The following is a 24,439-nucleotide window of genomic DNA, read 5'->3' on the forward strand; positions in this document are numbered from 1 at the left end:
GCTGCATCTCAAACGGTTACCATACTGAGCACTTGTAATGAGAGTTAAAAACTTTGAGATATGCCCCTGTCACTGAAGTATGTGTTTTGTGTAAGTCTTGTCGTTTTTGCACTGTTCTGAAACCCGAGACGTGCGAATAGCCCTGTATAGTAGGATGAATGCTTGGTTAAATTTGTAGGCGACAATGACTGTCAGATAATCATTGACACAGACTAAACTAGGGCGACAGATGCGGCTACGTCATTCCATGCTGATTGAACTCTTTGCAAGAGTTCACCACTGAATTGGCGAGTGGTGTCGAACCAGTCTCTTGGTGAACACAGGATAAGTTGTTTTCAGTGAGTGGGAGGTCAACAGAACGTTCTGGAAAGGTAATAGTCGAATACCTCTGTATTGAGGTACGTCAGAACAGCATGGACGAAATGCGGTCTTGCATTATCTTGTTGAAATATAACATCATAGAGATTTCGAAGTCAGCGCAAGTCACTGTCGTTAAAACGTCAGAAATGTAACTCCTGTTGTCCAAATTACCAGGTATGTGAACCAGATGAATGTGTCGTCTACCCAATGGTACCTGTACCATGTCATCAGGTGCTGCATCTACATGGTGATAAAGAATACGATCTGGAGATATTTGTTCTCGATGCAGGGTTGTGTACATCATAACGCTGTATGTAGAACCAGGATTTGTCTGAAAAGCCGCTGTTCTGACAGTCCATGGTGTTTCAGACATCGTCACAATGTCATGGTATGTCACGTGCCTGTACAATCTCGGGCAGTCGAGTCAACAGTGTGTGTGTCCTATTGGGCGCTAGTCGTGTGGGACCGTGACGTTCAGTGCGGCGCATCTGAACCCATCGATTCCATTTTCGGATGACTCGTGGCATCTGGACCAACCTGAGTAGCAATGTCATGGGACAATAAACAGCTGTCTCGATAGGCCACGACACTGCCTGCAACTGTCGAATTCCAACACATACTGATAGACGTTTGTCGTCCTTACACGAGGCATAGTACGATCTTCTCATTTCCAGCCAACTATCAGACACAATTTCACAATGAGATAACTCCATGCCCATTGTACAGTTTGAACAATTTGTCGTAGTCCATTTAGTGCGCCTATGTGAATGCAAAAAGAGCTGTGCAATTATATGAAGAAACGACTCATGGATTAATGGATGCAGTAATGGCCTGGTACTTCATACAGTTGAAAATTTCAAATTTTTTTTGTACATTGTACGGCATAATCTTCATTGTTCAGAACGAGTTTCATTCTTTTCTTTTCGCTTAGCACCTATTCACATGCACATTAGTCAACTTCGTTCTTTTAAGATTTGTCCTGAGGCTATTACAGTTATGATACTTATGGTCACAGATGTTTTTGTAATATCTTAGTCTTTCCCGGCGATTCATTGCCATGTCGTTGAGATCGTGTGTTCCGCCGGTGGTCCGCGTCTCCACAACAGGATATTTCGACGCCTTAACTTGACGTCTTCATCAGGTGTTTTGTTTTGACTCGTAATTCACACAAATAAACTCCGCCGGAAGAGGCCACGAAGGTCCAACGGTACCAACCGGCCGCCGTGTCATACTCAGCCCACAGGCGTCACTGGATGCGGATAATGGAGGGGCATGTGGTCAGCACACCGCTCTCCCAGACGTATGCCAGTTTACGAGGTCGGAGCCGCAACTTCTCAATCAAGTAGCTCCTCAGTTTGCCTCACAAGGACTGAGTGCACCCCGCTTGCCAACACCGCTGCGCAGACCATATGGTCACCCATCGAAGTGCTAGCCCAGCCCGACAGTGCTTTACTTCGGTGATTTGACGGGAATCGGTGTTACCACTGCGGTAAGGCCGTAATTCAGGCTGGAGAGGCAGAAATGTCTTACCTTGGTGTGGCAGGCTGATTGACGGAATTGTGGCAGTCGTGCAAAGTATAAGTATATACTGCAGATGTAGAAATTTGTATGTATACTCTTTCAACTAGATTTGGATACTGAAAGCCACCTTACTGTGTGTAGCACGGGCTATTTCTGGTACCACCGTTATGTGCCATTTCCGAGTAATGCTCGGGACGAACGACTGTCGTAAACCTTGATATGAACTCCAGTTTCTCTGATTTTCTGCATTTCATTAGGTACATGTGGGACGAGGTAATATATTTCGATACTCTTTTTCGAACCTCGCAATTTCATCATCTTTAACGCACTACGTCTGTCCTATAGCCACTGGATTTTGACGAACATCTCCGTTATGTTCTCACGCTTACTAAAAGAACCCGTGAAAAAATTCACTGCTCTTCTTTGGAGATTCTCTATCTCCTCTATTAATATTTCTCTGTAAAGCGCTCAAATTACGGAGCAACACTTAAGAATCGGTCAGTAGTGTATTTTGTAAGTTGTGGCTTTGATGGATGAACTCTATTGCCGTACCATCCTTCCAGAGAATTTCTTTGTGGCATCTGCATTTCCTACAATATGTTTTGTTGGTTGTTCCACTCTAGGTTGTTCCAGACGTATACTCCTAAATGTCTACGATTTTTTACTGTTTGTAGTGATCTCATTATTCATGTAATCGAACAATAATTTATATGTTCGCTTTTTTGTGGCCTACATTGTATCTATATATGATGGTGGTAAACTGACAGTCCTTGGCTTGAGCGTTGATGCTCTCCAAGTCTCCCGGATTATATAAGATTGTCTTCCGTTGCGACTTTCCTACACGTAACAGCGTCATTGGCAAGCACTTCCACAATTTCTCGACGTTGTTCATCAAACCAGTTTATACGTATACATCGTTAACAGTAAAAGACCAATAACAGTCTTCTGGGTATCCCCGAAGCTACCGTTAAAGAACGACGTACGGGCATATACCCCTTAAAAAAGGTACATGCACTGACAAACAAATGATAACGATTTCAGAAAAACTGGCAAATTCATTCAAGAGGAAAAGCTTCACAAATTGAGCAAGTCAGTAACGCGCTCCTCCTCGTCTGGCCCTTATGCAAGCAGCTATTCGGCTTGGCTTTGATTGATAGAGTAGTTGGATGGCCCCCTGAGAGATATTGTGGCCTTTACAGTCCAGTTGGAGCGTTTAGATCGCAAACATCCCGTGTAGATCGCAAAAATCTCGACATGGTTGGAGAACCCTGCCCACAATACTCTCCAAACGTTCTCAATTGGGGAGAGATTCGGCGACTGTGCTGGCCAAGGCAGAGTTTGGAAAGCACGATAACAAGCAGTAGAAACTCTCACCGTGTGCGCACGGGCATTTTGTTGTTGAAGTGTAATCCCAGGATGGGTTGCCATAAAGGGCAACAAAATGAAGCGTAGAAGATGGTGCGCTTACCGCTGTTGTTTAAGGGTGCCATGGATGTCAACCAAAGGGGTCTTGCTGTGAAATGACATGGCATCCCAGACCATCACTCGTGATATGGCGGACGCCGGTCAGGTCGGTATCGCACCACCGTCCAGGGCGTCTCGAAACACGTCTGCAGCCTGTAATCTCATTGAATGGAGTAGAATTGTCTTCTGTGATCAGTCCCGCTTCTAACTGAACCCTGAGCATCAGAGAAGACTTGGTTGGAGACGTTCTGGACAGTGCTGGCATATCAGCATGACTTTGCCCACCATTTGACTCGACAACCAAGATTGATGATCTGGGGTGCCATTTGATTTTACAGTAAGATCCATTTGATTATCATCCGTGGTACAGCAGTACATCGACGATATTATAAATTTTGTTTTATTGTCCTTCGTGATAAGGCATCCTGGGTAGTCCACCCATCTCGACATTTTGGCCGTCTAACGCGCCAATTGGACACAATTAGGCACCCTCTCTCGCAGGAGGACATTATCAACGCTGTCAATCAATATAATGGAGGACCAATACGTTATTGACTTGCTTGATTTGTGAAGCTTTTTCCCTTGAATAGAGCATACAGTTTTTCTGACATTTTCATCATTTGTTTGTCTGTGCATGTACATCACACCTCTTGATTTCCGCCCTATTCAGATTATTCTTTCATGGCGCCGCCTTTTTTTTTTTTTTAGAATGTATATCAGCTATTAGGTCCTGAATCGTGTCACAAAGCTGGTCAAATATTCACTGAGCTCGTACTTTGTTCATTAGGCAACAGGCCAGAACTGTGTCGAACGTCTACGGAAGTCAATGAATACGGCATTAACATGGCTGAGTTCTAAGCTTATGGGCGAACAGAGTGAGCTGATTTTCACACTATCGCTGTTTGCGCAGTCGACATGAGCAAAAAAAATTCCATTAATCTACAATAAATTGACGTCAATGATGTAAGCCAGTAGTTACACGTCTCCTTGTCAGTGAAAAAGATTCGAACATTTTGATGCAATCTTAATGCCGTGGATCCAGTTTACAGCGCAGCTGTTGTGTCTGCTGAGGACAAATCCTTCACAGGGTATGTCGACCTAGGAAAAGCCTCCCGTGGCATAAAAGGGTGAAAAATGTTTGAATTTGTCACAAAAGTAGCTATAAGCTGTAGAGAAAGACTGATAATATGCAATATGTATGAGAACCAAAAGGGAACGTTGAGAATGATAAACCAAGGCACAAATGTTTGGATTCAAAAGGAGATCAGGCAGGGATGCAATCTTTCTCCCCTGCTCTTCCACATGTACATAAAAGAAACAATGACAAAATGAGAGAAAAGTTCAGGAGTGGGACTAAAAATTAGAATGAAAGCATATCAATGATAAGATTCGGTGATGACATTCGTGGCCTCAGTGGATTTGAGAAAGAATTAAGAGACCTCTTGAACGGAATGAACACTCTAGCAGGTACAGAATATGAATTTTGGAGAAACTGAAGGAAGATGAAAGCAATCAGCAGAAACAAAAATGAGATTAGGAAAAAACTTAACTTCAAAATTGGTGACCACGAAGTAGACGAGGTTAAGGACACCTGCTGGCTTGGAAGCAAAGTAACCGTGACGGAGGAAGCATCGAGGACAAAGCAGACTCACACAGACAATGGCGGCGTTCCTAGCCAGGAGAAGTCTACTGGCCTTAATCTGAGGAAGAAATTGCCTAGAATGTTTGTTTGTAATTCAGCATTGTGTAGTAGTAATCGTGAATTCTGGGAATGCCGCCAATGAAGAGAATCGAAGCGTTTGAGATATGATGCTATAGAAGAATGTTGAAAATGAGATGGACTGATAACGAACGAGGCGGCTCTTCGTAGAATCGACGAAGAAGGTAATGTATGGAAAACACTGTCTACAAGAAGAGTTAGGGTGTTAGTAAAATGGTTCTTAATCGAGAGGACGACGGTTCAATCGCGCGTCCGGCCATCCTGATTTAGGTTTTCCGTGATTTCCCTAAATCACTCCAGGCAAATGCCGGGATGGTTCCTTTGAAAGGTCACGGCCGACTTCCTTCCCCGTCCTTCCCTAATCCGATATGACCGATGACCTCGCTGTTTGATCTCTTCCCCCACACGCTGGCCGAAGTGGTCGTGCGGCTCTAGGCGCTACAGTCTGGAAGCGGGCGACCGCTACGGTCGCAGTTTCGAATCCTGCCTTGGGCATGGATGTGTGTGATGTCCTTAGGTTAGTTAGGTTTAAGTAGTTCTAAGTTCTAGGCGACTGATGACCTCAGAAGTTAAGTCGCATAGTGCTCAGAGCCATTTGAACCAGCCATTTCTTCCCCCAAACATTCCAATCTAAAATGGTTCTAATGGCTCTAAGCACTATGGGACTTAACATCTGAGGTCATCAGTCCCCTAGACTTAGAACTACTTAAACCTAACTAACCTCAAGACATCACACACATCCATGCCCGAGACGGGATACGGACCTGCGACCGTAGCAGCAGCGCGGTTCCGGACTGAAGTGCCTAGAACCGCTTGACCACAACGGCCAGCTAGGGTGTTAGTACATCAGGAATAAGTTCCATAGTAACAGAAAGGGGCGTAGAGGACAAAGTATGTAGGGAAGCACAGAGACTGGCATATATTCGAGAACATCGGGTGCAGTACTCTGAGAGCAAGATATTAGCAGAGGAGAGCTAATCGTTGTGCGTCGCGTCAGGATTGGTGAAGAGAGAGAGAGAGAGAGAGAGAGAGAGAGAGAGAGGTGCACAGCGAAGTTTTTGCATTTACAGCGATTAGTTAACAATGCTGTGACTTTGCGTACTGTGATGGTCTTGGGCTGGTGGAGGCACATGCCGACGAGCGAGATGCACGTGTAGACGAGGTAGCCCACCATGATGCCGGAGGCGAACACCTCGGCGCTGGGGTCTTTGTTCTCGTTGATGTTCCACGTGCCGCCGACTCCCAGGAACATGCCGTCGTAGCCCAGCCGGTACAGCAGCAGCGCGATGAAGTTCAGCACCTGCCGGCAGTCGCCAAAGCTCACCAAACAGGCACACAAAGCTACATGTTTGTAATATGTTTTACCAAACTCGTATCGCATAGTACTTGAATTTTAATATGGTATAGTGCATTTTTATTTCATTTTTTTCATCGGTAAAAAAAGACACTCTCATTAAACTGTGAGGCTTTTCCGGATCTACAAGGGATACGCTTGATCGCCTCCGCACTACGGCAGTCCAAGAAGTGACCAGTTGTGGCAAAGTTACTACAGTCGCGTCAGGAGTTGTACGCTGTTGGAGGGGCGCGCTAAGACCCGAACGCCCTGGTGCATGCTCAACAGGAGTAGGAAGTCCAGCAGCAAACGTTGGCCCTCTCGTTGTTTGGTGGTAGGTGGGCCAGTGTTGTAGCATCGGCACCAGCTGACAAGCCTACAAGAGTCTGTGACTTTTCCTAGAGCGCGTGTAGTGCCGGGTGATTCAAAAAGAAAGAAAAGATTCCACTTATTACAGACAACCTGTAAAAGACACAAACACTGCGCATGTCACTGGATAGAGAAAGGTTAAAAGTTTTGACACAGTAGCGCTCTTATTTGTTTGTAACAACACGGCAACTACACCACAATAGAAATCATTTCGTTTGTTGGAATGTGTGTCAAGTCAATCCATTGTTCAAATGCAAAGTGAATTCCGCCGTCGGTTGAGAAGCCGCCTCTGTACAAGCACATTTGTTACTAGCATACAAAATTCTTTGAAGTTGGTTGCATATGCAAAGGGAAGAGCACTAATGGGAAACGCACTTCTGATGAAAATGTTGACCGCATCCGAAATGCGTTCACATGGAGTCCTCGGAAGTCTACAAGACGGCAGACCAGGAACTTCAACTTCCTCAACAACGGTGCGGCGTGTTCTGAAACGACTCCTTCTTGTGAAGCCATACGAGTTGCAGTTACTGCAGCAACTTGGTCCCGGCGACCGTAACAGAAGATGGAAATTTTGCATTTCACTTCTCCAGGATATGGCAGAGGACACTTTTTCCGAACGACTCATCTTTTCTGGCGAATCGACGTTTCATCTATCGGGTAAAATAAACCGCCGCAATGTAACAATTTGTAGGTCACAGAATCCTAGCGTCGTCGTCGAACATGAAAGAGACTCACCGTAACTAAATCTGTTTTGTGCCATTTCTGTTAACAGAGTTTGTGGATCTTTCTTTTTTGCAGAAGAAACTGTGACAGGAATGTCATACGTGGACATGCTGCAATACTGATTGTTTCCTCAACTCCACGAAGATTCCAATGATTTCATTTTCACGTATAACGGTGCCCTTCCTCACTTTCACCCTGATGTGCGGCGTTATCTTAACACTATCCCAAAATGTTGTATTGGAGGAGGTGGGCAACAGCATCTTGATCATTGCTTTTGGTCTCTCATGTCACCAGACCACACAACTTGCGATTTCTTTCCGTGGGGGTACATAGAAGACAGAGCCATCGTGCCACCTATGGCAGCTGCTCCGGCGACTTGCGTGGCCTTGACCTATCCAACTTATTCAAACGGGACCTACGATTTAACGTGCAGCCCGAACCACGTGTTGTTTCTGGCGACGGCTCACATTCGTTGAGAGATGAACGGTACGTTACAACGGAGACTCAAAACTTTGTGGTCCCATCGAGAGTTGATTCTGCGACCTCTGGGCATCCAGTAACGTGCTTTACAGCTATCCCACCAGACTCGACATGTGTGTAAGTAGTTCATACATGGGTTTTGTTGAGTGAGTTTGCAGGTATCAAAATATATGAGATATATGGCCGCGTCTTTGCTTCCATTGACTTACAAGCTAAAATTCTTCGCAGGGGTTCGTACAGCTGAGTATATGATATAAATTTGAACTCCATACCTCGACCCTTTCCTGACAAAAAGGGTTACGAACAGTCGGACGGACAGACACAGACAGGCAGCAATGTGATCGTATAAGCGTTCCGTTTATACCGATTGAGGTACGGAAACCGTAACTGTTTATTACTTCAAAAGTAATCGCCGTAGCTCTTATACATTTATCCCACTGTGAGACCACACGGCCACCGAGTGATGTGGTGCAGTGGTTAGCATACTAGACTCGCATTCTGGAGGAAGACGGTTCCAACCCGCGTCCGACCATCCTGATTTAGGTTTTTCCTGATTTCCCTAAATCGCTTCAGGCCAATGCTTCCTTTGAAAGGGCACGGCCGACTTCCTTCCCCATCTTTCCGAAATGGGACTGATGACCTCGCTGTTAGGTCCCCATCCACCACATCAACCAAGCTACCAACCAACCAAAACGGCCAGTGCCTTCATAGAAAAATGTGGACCTGCCCACATGTTGCCAAGGTTGTTCTGACTACGCTGCAGAAGTTTAGTTGCGACTCCCTTCCATATACTCCTTACTGTCCCGATATCTCCCCATGTGATTTACATATTTTTGTATCTCTGAAGAATGAAATTCGTGGCCGTGCATTTACTTCGGATGAACAGGTGCTCTCCTGGGCGCAATGATGGTTCTCTAGGTGGTGTCAAATATTTTTTCATGAAGTCACTGAACGTTTTGTCTCGCAGTGGGATAAATGTATTAGCACTTGTGGAGATTACTTTTGAAACAATAACCAGTTTACTTATTTTTTTCCGTCTGTACCGTTTTCATTTTATTGCCCCTTATATTAGGTTGGTGAATAAGTTCGTAAGAGTTTTTGTTTTGTACGATGGTATTCCGGTTGCATGGGTTTATTTCTCAATTATTATTTTTTATTTGTAGTTCAGTGTTGCTATTTCATTAAAATTAAAAGGAAGGTCAGCGTTGGCCGTAATATAGATGTTTTATTGACAGCAAAATCGATTTTCAATCACATAGTGATCATCTTCAGTGCTGTGGTGTACAAATTAAACTCAAAGACGCTGGTACCAAGTTATCAGTAAACAAAACTGAGAAGCGATCACAATAACTGAAACTATGTAATTAAAAATCGATTTTACTATCAATAAACCATCAATATTACGGCTAACGCTGACCTTCCTTTTAACTTAACATATATGGTCGTTGTGCACACAGCACTCCATGGAGTCGCCAATCAATAAAGTTGCTATTTCAGTTCAGATTTTGTCATTTGGAGATAGTGAATCGAGCTGTGGACGCTACAAAATGGAGTGCCAAGTGGGGAAATTGGAACATTTCCGACTTATTCTGAGTTCAGTAGAGGGGGGAGAGCTGCGGAGACAGCCAGAAACATTTGTGCTGTGTATGGGGATAATGCCATCAGGCAGAGCACGGCAATAAAATTGTTTTCTCGTTTTAAAGAGGATAGTTTTGACATTGGTGACCCTCCACATTCAGGAAGATGTTCGGGGTTTGATACAGATCGTTTAAACGCGTTAATCCACAATGATCCACGTCATTGTACTCGGGAACTATCAAATGTGATGAACAGTAGTCATTCAATCATCGTACATTTTCATTCAATGGGGATGGTTCAAAAATTGAATGTATGGGTACCGCGTGCTCTAAGCCAAAATTACAAAAATCAGCGGGTGGCCAATATGTGCATCTCTGCTTGCTCGTCATCAATTGGCTCGTGAACAACACCGACTGTTCCTATTCTGCATCGTTACTGGTGATGAGAAATGCTATCGTTATGCTGACATAAGGAAAAGAAATGAATGGTTGAGCCCAATCAAAGCAGCAACTCCTCGTACAAAGACCTGTGTGAAACCACAAAAGATAACGTTAAATATCTGGTGGAACGGCGACGGCGTAGGGTACTACGAATTTCTTCCCCGAGGTGTAACCGCCACTGCTGACATTTAATGTCAAAAACTGAGGCGTCTTGCAGACGCAACCCAGGAATAACGACCAGGAGGCCAGCGTGTAGTGATGCTACTCCACGATAACGCCCACCGACATTTTGCTAGATTGGCGAATAACCCTATACAGTAGTTGGGATAGGAAGTCATTCTCCACCCACCTTACTCACGTGATCTTGCGCCGTCAGACTTTCGCATTTTCCGCTTTCTATCCAAGAACCTCCAAGGAACTTCCTTTCCAGATGAAAATACACTGCGAACATGGCTCGACGAGTTGTTAGCCTTAAAACCACGTGGCTTATACGAGTACAGTAGCGGAATCGAAAAGTGACCCCAGCGTTGGCACACTGTTGTAAATAGTGGAGGAGAATATATTATTGATGGCTAAAGTCTCTGTTGTGTGTATGCGTTGTGTTTATTAAACTTACGGTAAAAAGCTACGAACTTAATGCGCCACCCTAATACACACGTGAAGCTGATGGGACATTAATAGAACACGTTAGAGAACGTAAACACCAAACATATTTAGAATATAGTATGAAATTTGCTATAACAGAACAAAGAAATGGTTCAAATGGCTCTGAGCACTATGGGACTTAACATCTATGGTCATCAGTCCCCTAGAACTTAGAACTACTTAAACCGAGCACACAGCACCCAGTCATCACGAGGCAGAGAAAATCCCTGACCCCGCCGGGAATCGAACCCGGGAACTCGGGCGCGGGAAGCGAGAACGCTACCGCACGACCACGAGCTGCGGACTATAACAGAACATCAGGAGTATTGTCGTCAGGATATAGGTTTCAATAACATGGTAGTATTAGCTAAAGAATGTAATAGATGCAGAAAGAAAGTCCAGGAAGCAGTTGAAATCTCCAATAATGAGTGCAATTTCATTAGAGATGACGACTGTACGTTTCCCGCTTCGTACAGTCTTGCTATCGATTAGGTAAGTACGATGCCACGACTCGCAAAGAATATAAACAAATATCAGGACACATCGTGGCACCTCTGTGTGGCAGACCTTGATTAGAACCAGGAATTCTTCCTTCCACGATCACTGCTCTGTGAAAAGTAGAAGAGAGTCACTGGCCGAAGTGAAGCGGTGGTAGCGGGTCATGAGTCGTGCGTTGATGGTCCAGCAGGTAAGGGCAAGTCGCGTGAAAGGCAATGTTCCGGCATACACTTTTAATATGCCAGTAAGTTTAATAAACTTCATACTCTGCAGAGTGAATGAGTCGTCGTAGAAACAGTAACAGAAGGCTACGTCATTTCTCTGCAATATCCTGTCTTCCGGGGATACTAGTCCAGCATAGTATGCAGGAGGGCTTCTGGAAAGCTTGGGAAGTGTGAGGGGCGATACTACCCAAAGTAAAGCTGTGGGGGCGAGTAAACGGGTCGTACCTGAATAGCTGACTCGTTAAGAGCATTTCCCGTGAAGGGCGGTGTTTGCGTGTTCGAGTCCCAGTTCGCTATAGAGTTTTAATCTACCAGGAAACTGAAAAGCAGGGGAACCTTCAGCCTGAAAATTGTCGGAAAACCACGTGTGTGGCACAACAACTACAACATTTTGTTGACTTTCTACCTCTCTTTGCAATATGTTATCTTTACATTAACAGCAGCAACGAATAACCAACAAGAGCGCAGAAAAGCCTCGGGAAACATTTTGTAACTAGTTTTCGCCAATGTTAGGTCACTCGGAAACATCGGAGAACTCCAAAAGTAAAGTTTACAAAATAAATGATGGGTATACCACAAGATTCTGTTTTGGAGCCGCTCCTTTTTAATTTGTATAGATACTATCCTTCAGAAACAAAGTCCAGAAAATTTTATTTACACTAATAACATTGATTAATGGCTCAGGATCAAAGCTTTAGGGAAGCTAACGCAACGCTAATACCTGCTGGATAAATACTCAAACAGTTCTCTCTGACAGAATCCTCAGAAGTCCACTGTATCACCTTTTCCAGCCTAGAGTCCCACTGCAACATTCCTAAGGTCATCGGCTCTAACTCTTTCATATTCAGTCGCAGAATACTGCTATTTCACCTGGCTAAACAGTGTGCACACTAAAATAGTTGACACACGGCTCAATCAAGCTACGTGCCTCATCACAGAGTGCATTCGCCCCAGAAACACGCACTGGCCATTGATACTTAGTAATATCCCACAAGCATTCACAAGAAGATCACATGCATTGCTGAACGTGTGGACAAGAAGAAAAAATTCCAGCGATTAAGTTCTAGAAAATCATCGTAGAACACATCAGTCAGTTTGCAGAACAATCATTTCAACGTGGAGCATGCCTGGAACAGACAGTGACAGGAGCAAACTTCCTTGCTGCATCACCAACTAATCAAAACTCCTTGGGAGCGACCAGCAGATTTTCGATTACGCCCTACAACACATAGTGTGTACTGCGTCAGATCAGAATTGACGGGGCAATTGTAGAGCACTTCTGAACCATTGGAGCTGCAAGCCTCTCCTCAAGCGAACATACATCATATAACAGCTGAATGTTCCCTCAGAGGATTCAAAGGGACAATGAGGCACCTCCACAATTGGTTTGCAGAAGCTTATGATTGGATTTCATATCCGGACTTAGGCGATAAATTCATTATGAACTTGAGATTGTTTGCATCTGTTTAGAAATATATACTTATCTTTATGGAAATAGTTGTGTTGTATTTTTTCCTGTCGTCATACGTTAAATAAGTAAATCAGAAGACTTCTGAGGAAGATCTCACTAGAAGAATCGAAACGTCGAGGGATACTACGTGGCATAATGACGCACATGATTTTACCTTAAGTGTGGGAGTTCTTGTATTTATTTTATGTAATGAAACGAAATATATTCTTGTATTTATGGTCAATTATCCTTGTATTCTACTGAAACAGGAAGCTTCTAGGCCACTTTCTAATGTAATGCAGTCTTCTTAAAGAGAAAGTTTGGACTGTGAAGTTGCATATACGCATTGCGTCACCTGTCTTCCTCATTAATTCAGTAATGTTGCATTATGACAATTAGTAATTTAACGTATCATGTAAGTACATTTCTTCATTGTTATTCTATACCTGTGAAGGTAGATCTTCAAAATGCTATGCCAGCCTGTAAATAACAAAACGCTTGCCATGTTGAAGAAGAGCTGACGTGCTTTTCCATCGACGCGTCAGGGTCTGCTTCGTACTAAATACCGCGATAATCGGTGGACGATAACCCTTATCAGTGAGATTAGATTACACTCATCCGGCTGGAGAATATCGACTTGCGCTCGAAGACTTCCATTTTTGAGGCAGAACCAATATAGCATTATTTTTGTCTCTGTAAATGTTCCTGGTGAAACGATACGTCATTATTGGACTATGGGCACGACGCGTATCTTCGTTGACTGCTGCAAGGTCATTGTACACTCTTTCTACCCGGCAGCTTCTCTTGTAGTGAGATTACAGTTAACAGCTGGTTGTGTTCGGGCGTAATGTGCGTCTCGTTTAAGATGAACAGTCGGTGTGGTGCACTCCTACAGTTCCGCCGCTTGCGTGACGTATCCTGACTTCAGCATAACTGCTGTATCCCGCATCATCAATAGTCTGTCTTACGTACTCCAGTCCCTACCACTAAGGTTCCTTTCTTCCACCACCACTTCAGCTACAGCTTGTAGCGGTGACTGTCGCAATATATCCTCAACCATTTATTGCTACTCCCTGTCCCTCTGTAACTAAAGCCTTTGCCAACAGGAAGATTGGTGTGAAAATAGCAGTGCATTACTCTATACTAAGGTCCTAGTGAACGCGTTATGGAGTTGTCTTCTTCTCATCTTTGAAATGTCTTCTCAGCCAGTTACATGGGGACTAATAGTTTAAAGTGGAACCTGAACCACATAGCAGCAACACGTTTCTAGCATACAGCAATTACTATCAGACGTTATTGAAGCGATAAGTGACAAAATACACTGTATAATTAAAAAAAAATGAAGCACACATAAGACATGGTCGGATGCCAATATAACCTAGCACACGTACACGCGGTCGGCTGGTATGTAAATGGTTGGAGCTGAAATTTTCTATGGGAGGTAGAACGGCCACCAGAGTGTATCGGCATAGTTCATGTTTAGTTTTTTTCACCAGGCATTGTAATGTATTGTAATGCATTGTAATGGCCCGTTGTTGGACTGCATGGGGACGCGAGGGCATGCGTACTTGTCGTCTGTGTCCCAGTCGATATGTTCTGACCGCTTCTACAGAGGGAAGCCTTATTATGCACCATGCGTATCGTAAGCCTTTAACACCTGTGTCTGCCATCCGAGAGCATGTAATGGATTCCCTGCAACATTCTACGTCATCCCGCTTCATTGATCGGAGAGTAGCAGCAGGAGCCCAGGAACGGTTGCATTTGGAGTGGCACCGTCACCAGGAAGCATGTACTACCGTTCGATAGCATCGCATGATGTTCAACCATGAACTGCAATTTGCCATTATCCTGGTAAGACCATCGTTGGTTAGTATGGCGTCTATCTGGGGAGATATCCCATTATTGTAGTGTTTTGGAGCGGCATTGCGATGTTACCCGTGGCTCATGGTGTGGCAAACCATTGGCTTTGACTTCAGGTCACCGCCAGTGGTGATTGAGGGAACCGCGACGCCCAAATGTACGTCACGGATGTCCTGAGCCCACGTGTGGTACCTCTTTTGCGTCAGCGAAACTGTCGTGTTTCATTTTTCAACAGGCCATTGCTCGTCCACACATGGCACATATCTCTATGAACTGTCTACGTGAAGCTGAGGTACTCCCTCGGCCAGCAATATCCCCATATTTGGCACCGATAGAACATTGTGGGATCAGAGCGGACGTCAACTCAGTCCTGGTGCCAGTATCCAGGTCATCAAGATCCAGTTACGACAGTTGTGGGGCAGCTTCCCTCATGAGAGGATGCAACAGCTGTACGACATCCTTCCCAACCGAATCGGGGCATGCATCAAGATTACAATGGGGACAACGTCATGCTGATAAGTGGGTTCATACTGCCAAGTCGTTTGTGAATTGACTGCATTTTGTAACCATCGATACACACCCTCTCAAGGCATGAAGTTACGATTTGTTTCTTTTTCCCTTTTCGGTTGCTTCGCGTTTTTGGTCATACCGTGTAATAATAATAATAATAATAATTGGGAGAGCAGAGCTTTCGATATGTGGCCTGACACCTGCTCACGTAGTCGTTTTTTTGAAATAACTGAATGCTAGCAATGACATATGTAGAATAATAAAAAAAATCTCCACCCCTGTGGCTGAGCTGCAGGCATAGTTATCCGACTGCCACACGGAGGACATAAGTTCGATCTGCTGCTATACCTTCAGGGAGAGACGGTAAGAGGTCCACGCAGCTTTGTAGTGGCAACCGAGGAGTTACGGAAGAAGAAATAGCGAATCACGTTTCGAAAGACCGCGTTAACGGCTGGGAGCGTGTTGTGCTAACCACATAAGCATGCAGTTCTGCTGATCAGTGGCTCCATAGTCAGAACATGAAGAACAATTGGTTCGAAGATCAGTATCGTATCGGCAGCGCGAAGTAATTTTCACAAGTGCAAAAAGAAGTTATCAATAAATGGCTATTTGAACTGAAAATAGTGAACACCGAACATATAATGGGACGAAACGAGCTGATCATAGCTTCACCAACTAAAAGCGAAGATCATTAACTGAACTCTGTGTTTTATGCAGCACTTCAGGGGTTTAAGGCAGAGGAAACCACTAAATGCGGTCGGTCGAACAACAGACCATTCTTAGTGTAGCAGGGGCTTTTGTGGTGACTGCTGAGTAACGAAAGTCGTTATAAGAAGCGGTGAAATTGAGTATTTTGGGAAAGGTAAATACATTTGCAATTATTCGGGTACTTAATTTTAAAAAAATAAACCTGCACTAATGTAAATAAAATATTACTAGTTGCAACTGAGATTCTGCATATGTTAACTCACGGGTTGAAATCTCGAAAGCATTGGAATGAGTACTAGAGAGAGAGAGACCTGTGATTTAGTAAAATAAGGAGAGGTGATGAATAGTTTATGGTATGTGGATTGTTAAGCATAATTTCTGTTTGTGAGAACGATCTAAGTGTTTGTCTCAAACAGATCGGTATACAATCAGAGCTAATTTATAACTGGACTTTCATTTCCGTTTACTTGTACAATTTGACTTCTGTTTAGCGTTATCTCTATGGTAACATAAAAATATCAACATTAACTTATGGAGCATCTCTCTAGCATATGCGGAACATCTCGCAAGGAAGGAAATGAGAACAAAACAATGTTATTTCGCCCATGTTATATAGGATAACAATTTATTGTGGAAAAAAGCTGAAAATTCTGCCAGTTGGAGTGCTCGAAATCTGTGTAAATGCGTTTAAAGATGTTTAGTGTGGACTATTTTGTGACTATAAGGAGTTTGTCTTAATTGTAAACACGCTATCCATATCGAACACTTCGAAGAAGTCGCGTGTTTAGTTTACGTTACAGTGCGTTACAGTGCGTAGGGTACTTCGTGTACTACTGTGCCTTCCCCCCTTTTCTGTTCCAGTCGCGAATGGTTCACATGTCTTGGTAAGCCTCCCTATGAACTCGAATTTCTCTAATTTATCTTCATGGTGTTTTCGCGAGATACACTCAAGAGCCAAAGAAACGGGCACGCCTGCCTAATAGCGTGTAGAGCCTCTGCGAACAAGCAGAAGGGCCGCAATACGACGTGGTATGGACTCGACTAACGTCTAAAATAGTGCTGGAGGGAATTGACACCGTGAAGCCTGCAGGGTTGTCCATAAATCCATAAGAGGACGAGGGGATGGAGGTCTCTTCTGAACAGGACGTTGCAAGGGATGCCATGTGTGTTTAAACTAAGAAGAATGTTCCTGGAGCCACTCTGTAGCAATTCTGGACGTGTAGGCTGTCGCATTATCCTGCTGGAATTTCCCAAGTCCGTAGGAATGCACGATGGACTTGAGTGAATGCAGGTGATCACCTATCACCTGTCAGAGTCGTGTCTAGACGAATCACGGTCCCACATCACTCCAACTACTCACGCCCCACACTATTACAGGGTCACCACCAGCTTGAACAGTTTCCTGCTGAAATACAGGGTCCATGGGTTCATGGGGTTGTCTCCATACCCCTACACGTCCATCCGCTCGATACAATATGAAACGAGACTCGTCAGACCAGGCAACATGTTTCCATTCAGCAACCGTCCAATGTCGGTGTTTAACGACCCAGGCCAGGCATAAAGCTTTGTGTCGTGCAGTCATCAAAGGTACACGAGTGGGCTTTCGGCTCCGGAGGCCCATATCAACAATGTTTCGTTGAATAGTTCGCGCGCTGACACTTGCTGACGGCCCAGCATTGAAATCTGCAGTAATTTGCGCAAGTGGTGCACTTTTGTCGCGTTGAACTATTATCTTCAGTCGTCGTTGGTCCCTTTCTTGCAGGATCTTTTTCCGGCCGCAGCGATGTCTGAGATTTGATATTTTACCGGATTCATGATATTCACGGCACACTTGTGAAATGGTCGTACTGAAAATCCCCACTTCATTGCTACCTCGGCGATGCTGTGCCCATCGCTCGTGCGCCGACTATAACACCACGTTCAAACCCTTCTTAAATCTTGATAACCTGCCATTGTGTAGTTTCAGTAACCGATCTAGCAACCGCGCCAGACACTTGTCTTATATAGACGTTGCCAACCACAGCGCCATATTCTACCTGTATACATACCTCTGTATTTAAGTACGCATATCTATACCAGTTTCTTTGGCGCTTCAGTGTATATGTGAGAGAATGCAGTATATTGGTTGATTCTTCTAGGAGTGTGCTGTCTCAGAATTTTAAAATCAAACCACACCGTGATCCAGAACGCTCTCTCGTAGCGTCTGCCTGCAGCTGGCTGAACATCTCCGTGGCGCTTTCCTGTTGCTTACTAAATGAACCAGTAGCGAAACGCACTGCTCTTCTCTATCGGTCCTATCTGGTACGGATCGCAGACTGACGAACAATATTCAAAAGTGATCAGAAGTATCTGGACACCTGGCTGAAAATGAATTAAAATTTCGTGGCGCCCTCCATCGGTAATGCTGAAATGCAATAGTGTTCGCTGGAGTCGTCACCCTGCCTGTGCACGGTTGGTAGTTAGCAGCGCGCGACCAAATGGTGTAAATTGCCCTGAAGTTGACCCCATCGCGGGTTAAAACCGGTTGGCGGCAAAATAATGCGATTGTGACTGTCATTTTGAATAATTGATTATAAGTAAATGAATCGCTGTTATTTCCACACAACTATGTTGTCTAAAAATTTATCCCAAGGATGTGCTATAGGATTCAGGTCAGGACTCTGTGCAGGCCAGCCCATTACAGGGATATTATTGTCGTGTAACAACTCCGCCACAGGCCGTGCATTATGAACAGGTGCTCGATCGTGTTGAAAGATGCAATCGCCATCCCCGAATTGCTCTTCAACAACGGGAAACAGGGAGGTGCTTAAAACATCAATGTAGGCCTGTGCTGTGATAGTGTCACGCAAAACAACAAGCTCAGAAGTCGAAACAGCAGACACTGCTGTCCAGACAGAGGCATTCATGGTAGACAAAGGACAGCAAACTGAATTTCCCATGCCACTCATAGCTCCCTCCCCTCGAAGCCGGGGATCTGAGCCGAAAACAGACCATCCACGGCAAGGGCATCCTGTGGTAGTGGCAACCCCCAAGGAGAAAATTGAAAAACCATCCATACAGGAAAATATAGTCACAAGTTCGAGTGTGGGTTGCACCACTGATACATCAATTGTCAGGCTTCCGCCTGTCGATCCGGTGAGGGTGTACCCAAACCTCGAATTTACGATGCAGCTGGCAAGACTGGAGCAGCCGGCAACCCTGACCACTGCCTTGAGACATGTGGTCCGAATTGGACATGAGAACGGCAGAAAGGTAACCTTCTCGGTGATGGAGGCTGTAGATAGAATACAGCTAAAGTCGGTGAATCTCCCCACGGACTTCGGAGCCCTGCGTGACCTGCTAAAGAAACTGTTTGAAAGACGAGGAGAGAAATTTGACTTAGAGGATATATACGTCCAATCAGTGTTGGCAAACGGAAGAATAACTTTCGATCCGAACAAGACCTGGCCATATGACCGAGTACACACATATTATCCATGACGACTAGGACATCTGTCGGCCAACTAAATACGCACAACAGTCGACTTGTGATGCAGGAACTCCGTAGGGAAGTGGAGGAGAGGAGACTGGATGTACTCTGTTTGCAGGAGCCTTACTCTCTGGCTGGCAAAATTGCTTTTGTGGCCACCACATGGCAAGTCATCAGCTGTGGGGATGCCCCCAAAGCAGCTGTGGTAATCACCAACAAAAAACTGCAGGCAACCTTACTTTCGCAGTACTCAAACAGTCACTGCAACGTCATAGAACTGCAATCTCCAGCAGGCACTATAACACTCATTAACATGTATTTTCAATATGTAGATGATATCGACATACATTTAGACCACCTAACAAGAGTGGCTATGGCGTTGCAGGGACGAAGAGTTGTCATAACTGCGGATATAAATGCGAAGTCCCCCCTATGGTACAGTGGCACAAGGGACGAAAATGGTGGAAAGGTGGAAGAAGTGATTATGTCGTTGCAGCTTGTGGTGGCAAACAAACCGGGAAACTCTCCCACCTATGCGGCGGGAGGGGGGCAAGGCACGAACATCGACGTGACCTTGGTCACGCCAAATGCGGCAAACCTAATACAGAACTGGAAGGTGATAGACAGTGCCACCACAAGTGATCACAACCTTATCACTTTTACCTTAGGAAGCAGGGAGTGCCACTGGGCCATGGGGTGGGAGGTGCAGTTGAACTTCAGGAAAGCCAACTGGGAACGCTTAGCCAGAGAGTGTGACATTCCTCCGTTACCGGATGGTGAAAGACAAATTGACATCGACAACAGAGCTGAGGAACTGGTGTGTGCAGTGACTAGAGCGATGAAGGCGGCCGTGCCAACTAGGAGGAGGGCCATGGCGGCCTCGCCGACACCATGGTCTCCTGAGCTGCAGGAGCTGCGTCAGTCTGTCAGAAGGCTGCGGAGGCACTACCAGCGCAGTGTCGTCTGGTGGGAGAAGCAGAGATGGTTACTGCTATACCGGGAGGCAAAGGAAAGATTTCAAAAAGAATTAAAAGCGGTCCGAGTTAGAAGCTGGGAGACATTCGTGACCAATCAGCTGGCCTTGGATCCATGGGGGATTCCGTATAAACTAGTAAGAGAAAAGATCCGCTCCCCTATGATGCTGTCCACAGTCAGGCATGGGGATGGGATGACGGACTCATGGCAGGAGACTGCTGAGGTCCTACTCCGATCCCTGTTGCCTGACGACGACAGAACAGAGGATACTGAGGAACAGCGACGGTTGCGGGATTTAGATCTGGGCGACTATACAAATGATGAGGCAGTCCTCCCCTTCTCGGAGGAAGAGGTCGCTGCCCTCATAAAGACAATAAAGAGAGGGAAAGCCCCCGGGCCAGACGGCATTGTGGCGGAGGTGGTGCAGTTCTTGGCCCCACAACTGGTCGCTCCTTTGACCCAGCTGTACAACGAGTGCCTTCGGCAAGGCAAATTCCCGAGGATCTGGAAGGCAGCAAACGTTGTAATCATTAAAAAAGGCCCCGATAAAGATCCAGCTGAGGCAAAGTCTTACAGACCCATCTGCCTTCTGGATGTGCTCGGGAAAATCCTTGAAAAGCTGCTTGCTGATAGGCTGACTGCCCACCGAGTGCTGCACGGGATGAGCGACAGACAGTTTGGCTTCAGGCCTGGGCGTTCCGCATCTGATGCGATCGCCCTGGCGGCCGAGGTCTGTGGTTCGGCCCCGTGCAAGTACATCGTCGGCATCATGGTGGACATTAGTGGCGCCTTTGACAACCTGTGGTGGCCTTCGCTCTTCTCCTGCTTGCGGGAGAAAGAGTGCCCAGGGCCGCTATACGGTTGCCTTAGGAGCTATTGTGTAGATCGGGAGGTCTGGCTATCATCCCCTAGCGGGAGGATTGGAAAACCCATAACAAAGGGATGTCCCCAGGGTTCCGTCTTAGGTCCCCTATTTTGGGATATCCACATGGAGCCACTCTTAAATGCATTGCAACAAAATGAAGATGTGCTAGAGGTGATAGCCTACGCTGATGACCTCCTTCTACTGGTTGGCGGCCGAAGTCGCGAGGATATTGAACCAAAAATAGATAGAGCCATGACGCAACTACTATCATGGTGCCGTAATACCAAGATGACCATCTCACCGACTAAATCAACCTATCTATTACTAAAGGGACAGTTAATAAGAAACCCGACTGTAAGAATTGAGGGCACACCAGTACTCCGACGACGAGAGGGACGTTACTTAGGGATCATCATCGATGAAAGGTGGAACCTCGGAAAGCACATTGAAACCGTGACACAAAGAGCTCTGCAAATTCTCAATAACCTCATCACCATAGGTCATAAAAGATTTCATCTCCCCCCTCACCTTATCAAATTGTATCATAATAGCATACTAACATCAATAGTGGGTTACGGCGCGGGAGTCTGGGCACACAGGCTCACGAGGGTTGTGCCCGCCATGTCGGTGAGAAGGGTTCAAAGGAACATGATATTAAGATCTGTGGGGGCATACAGAACATCTCCGGGAGGGGCCCTATTAGTAATAATGGGGCTTTGTCCTCTGGATATCAAAATCAGGGAACAGGGTGCTTGGTATTGGGCAAAGAAAGGGGACATAGAAAAAGTAGAAGACATCTTGAGAGTTAGGGTTAGGGATAAGGGCGAGATACGGAAGAGGGGTGAAGAGCTATGGCAAGAAGTTTGGGAGGCAGAGGAATCCGGCAGAAGAACTTTCAGCTTCCTGCCGAATGTGAGGGAAAGAATGAGCATGGGTTATTTTGAACCAACTAGGGGTTTGTTCCACTTTCTCACTGGACATGGGCCTTACCCGACGTATCTATGTCGGTTTGGGAAGAGGGCAACGCCTACGTGTGACTGTGGTGCATCGGAGGGAACTCCCGACCATGTGGTCTACGAGTGCCCCCTTTTCGATGATGTAGCAACTACACTTAGACAGCAACTACCCAACTATGACACTTATATGTTATTAAGACAGGACGAGACCTTTCGACTGCTAAATCAGTTGGCAAATGAGGTATCACGAAAGGTCCTAACTCAATATCTGAGAGAGCTTTAAGACTTAAAAATTAACATACTAGGTCAATGCCCCAATCCCGTACCGCCTGTGCGTGGACTGGTCGACTGGTAAAGTTGGAATCCGCCACGTGCAGGATAGGGGGAGAGGGGCGACCATACCGGATTTGACAACGCACCGATTCTGACTTAGAATAGTTCATTAGGTTAGGAAATTAGAATAGGAATTAAAATAGAAACCTGCAGCGAATAAAAGTATTGGCCTGCCCTGTGCCAGGGCGCGTTCACCGGGGTTAGCTCGGTGAGCAAGGCACACAAGTAGGATTGTATATTTATTGGCATGTTTGTAACGCTGCAGGCAGTAGAGACTAGTGTAAGTAGTAATATTAGGAGTAGCAGATTTGTTAATTAGTAGGTCTGCCCATTCAACTAACACACTGTCTGTAGATTATAATTAGAAATGTATAAGCTGTACCTAAGTAATGTATTATATCATGACCCACTAATTAATAAGGTGGTGGGTTTTATTGTATAAAATATTTTGTAAGAAATAAAGATTTTTTTTTTAAAAAAATAAAAAAAAAAACAACAAGGGGTGGAAAATGTTCAAATGTGTGTGAAATCTTATTCGACTTAACTGCTAAGGTCATCAGTCCCTAAGCTTACACTTTACTTAACCTAAACTATCCTAAGGCCAAACACACACACCCATGCCGGAGGGAGGAATCGAACCTCCGCCGGGACCAGCCGCACAGTCCATGACTGCAGCGGCCTAGACCGCTCGGCTAATCCCGCGCGGCCAAGGGGTGGAAGCCCCCTCCATAAAAACACGACCACACCATAACACCACCGCCCCCGAATTTTACTGTTGACACTACACACGCTGGGAGATGACGTTCACCGGGGATTGCCATCGGATCGCCACATTGTGTACCGTGATTCTTCGCTTCACAAAACGTTTTTTTTACTGTTCAATCGTCCAATGTTTACGCTCCTTACACCAAGCGAGGCGTCGTTTGCATTTACCGGCGTGATGTGTGGATTATGAGCAGCCGCTTGACCATGAAATCCAAGTTTCCTCACATCCCGCTTAACTGTCATAGTACGCACAGTGGATCATGATGCAGTTTGGTATCCCTGTGTGATGGTCTGGATAGATGTCTGCCTATTACACTTTATGACCCTGTTCAACTGTCGGCGGCCTCTGTAAGTCAACAGACGAGGTCGGCCTGTGCTCTTTTGTGCTTACGTGTCCCTTCAAAAATGGTTCAAATAGCTCTGAGCACTATGCGACTTAACTTCTGAGGTCATCAGTCGCCTAGAACTTAGAACTAATTAAACCTAACTAACCTAAGGACATTACATACATCCATGCCCGAGGCAGGATTCGAACCTGCGACCGTAGCGGTCACGCTGTTCCAGACTGAAGCGCCTAGAACCGCACGGTGTCCCTTCACTTTTCCGCTTCACTGTCACATCGGAAACAGTGGCCTAGGGATGTTTAGGAGTGTGGAAATCTCTCGTACAGACACAAGTGACATCCAATCACCTGACCATGTTCAAAGTCCGTGAGTTCCGCGGAGTGCCCCATTCTGCTCTCTCACGATGTCTAATAACTACTGAGGTCGCTGATGTGGAGTATCTAGCAGTAGGTGGCAGCACAATGCGCCAAATATGAGAAACGTATTTTTTTAGAGTGTCCGATACTTTTGATCACATAGTGTACCTACTTAGTTGATGGACTACATATTCGTGTGATTCTTCTAATGAATCTCTCAGTCTGGCATCTTCATTTCCTGCTTTTAGTTCTATCTGGTCGTTCCACTTCAAACTGCAGTGTAGACATACCCTTGTGTATTTCATGGAGGTGACTGCTTCCACCGATCGTTCTGCAATCGTGAATTGGTAAAGTAATGGGTCTTTGTGCCTATTTGTACACAGTACGTTAGATTTGTTTATGTTCAGGTTCGACTGCCGATCACTGCTCCAAGCGTCGGTCCTCTGCAGGTCTTCTTGCATTTCTCTATAGTTTTCCTGTGTTCGCAGCATCA

The 24,439-nt window shown here is 45.4% G+C and overlaps 2 protein-coding genes across 2 annotated transcripts in view; one reads left to right on the forward strand and one right to left on the reverse strand.

Moving 5' to 3' along the window:
- LOC126324953 (adenylosuccinate lyase) overlaps positions 1–24,439 on the forward strand; it is a 722,118-nt gene that overhangs the window by 620,900 nt on the left and 76,779 nt on the right. The gene's annotated exons all lie outside the window — the stretch shown is intronic.
- Positions 1–24,439, reverse strand: part of LOC126325021 (protein snakeskin) — a 46,025-nt gene that overhangs the window by 1,479 nt on the left and 20,107 nt on the right. Inside the window, exon 2 of the mRNA XM_049995139.1 lies at positions 6,168–6,365. Within this exon, the coding sequence (XP_049851096.1) occupies positions 6,168–6,365 (198 nt within the window). The remainder of the gene's footprint in view (positions 1–6,167; positions 6,366–24,439) is intronic.

Source organism: Schistocerca gregaria, chromosome 2 (assembly GCF_023897955.1).
Source record: "Schistocerca gregaria isolate iqSchGreg1 chromosome 2, iqSchGreg1.2, whole genome shotgun sequence".
Classification (NCBI taxonomy): domain Eukaryota; kingdom Metazoa; phylum Arthropoda; class Insecta; order Orthoptera; family Acrididae; genus Schistocerca; species Schistocerca gregaria.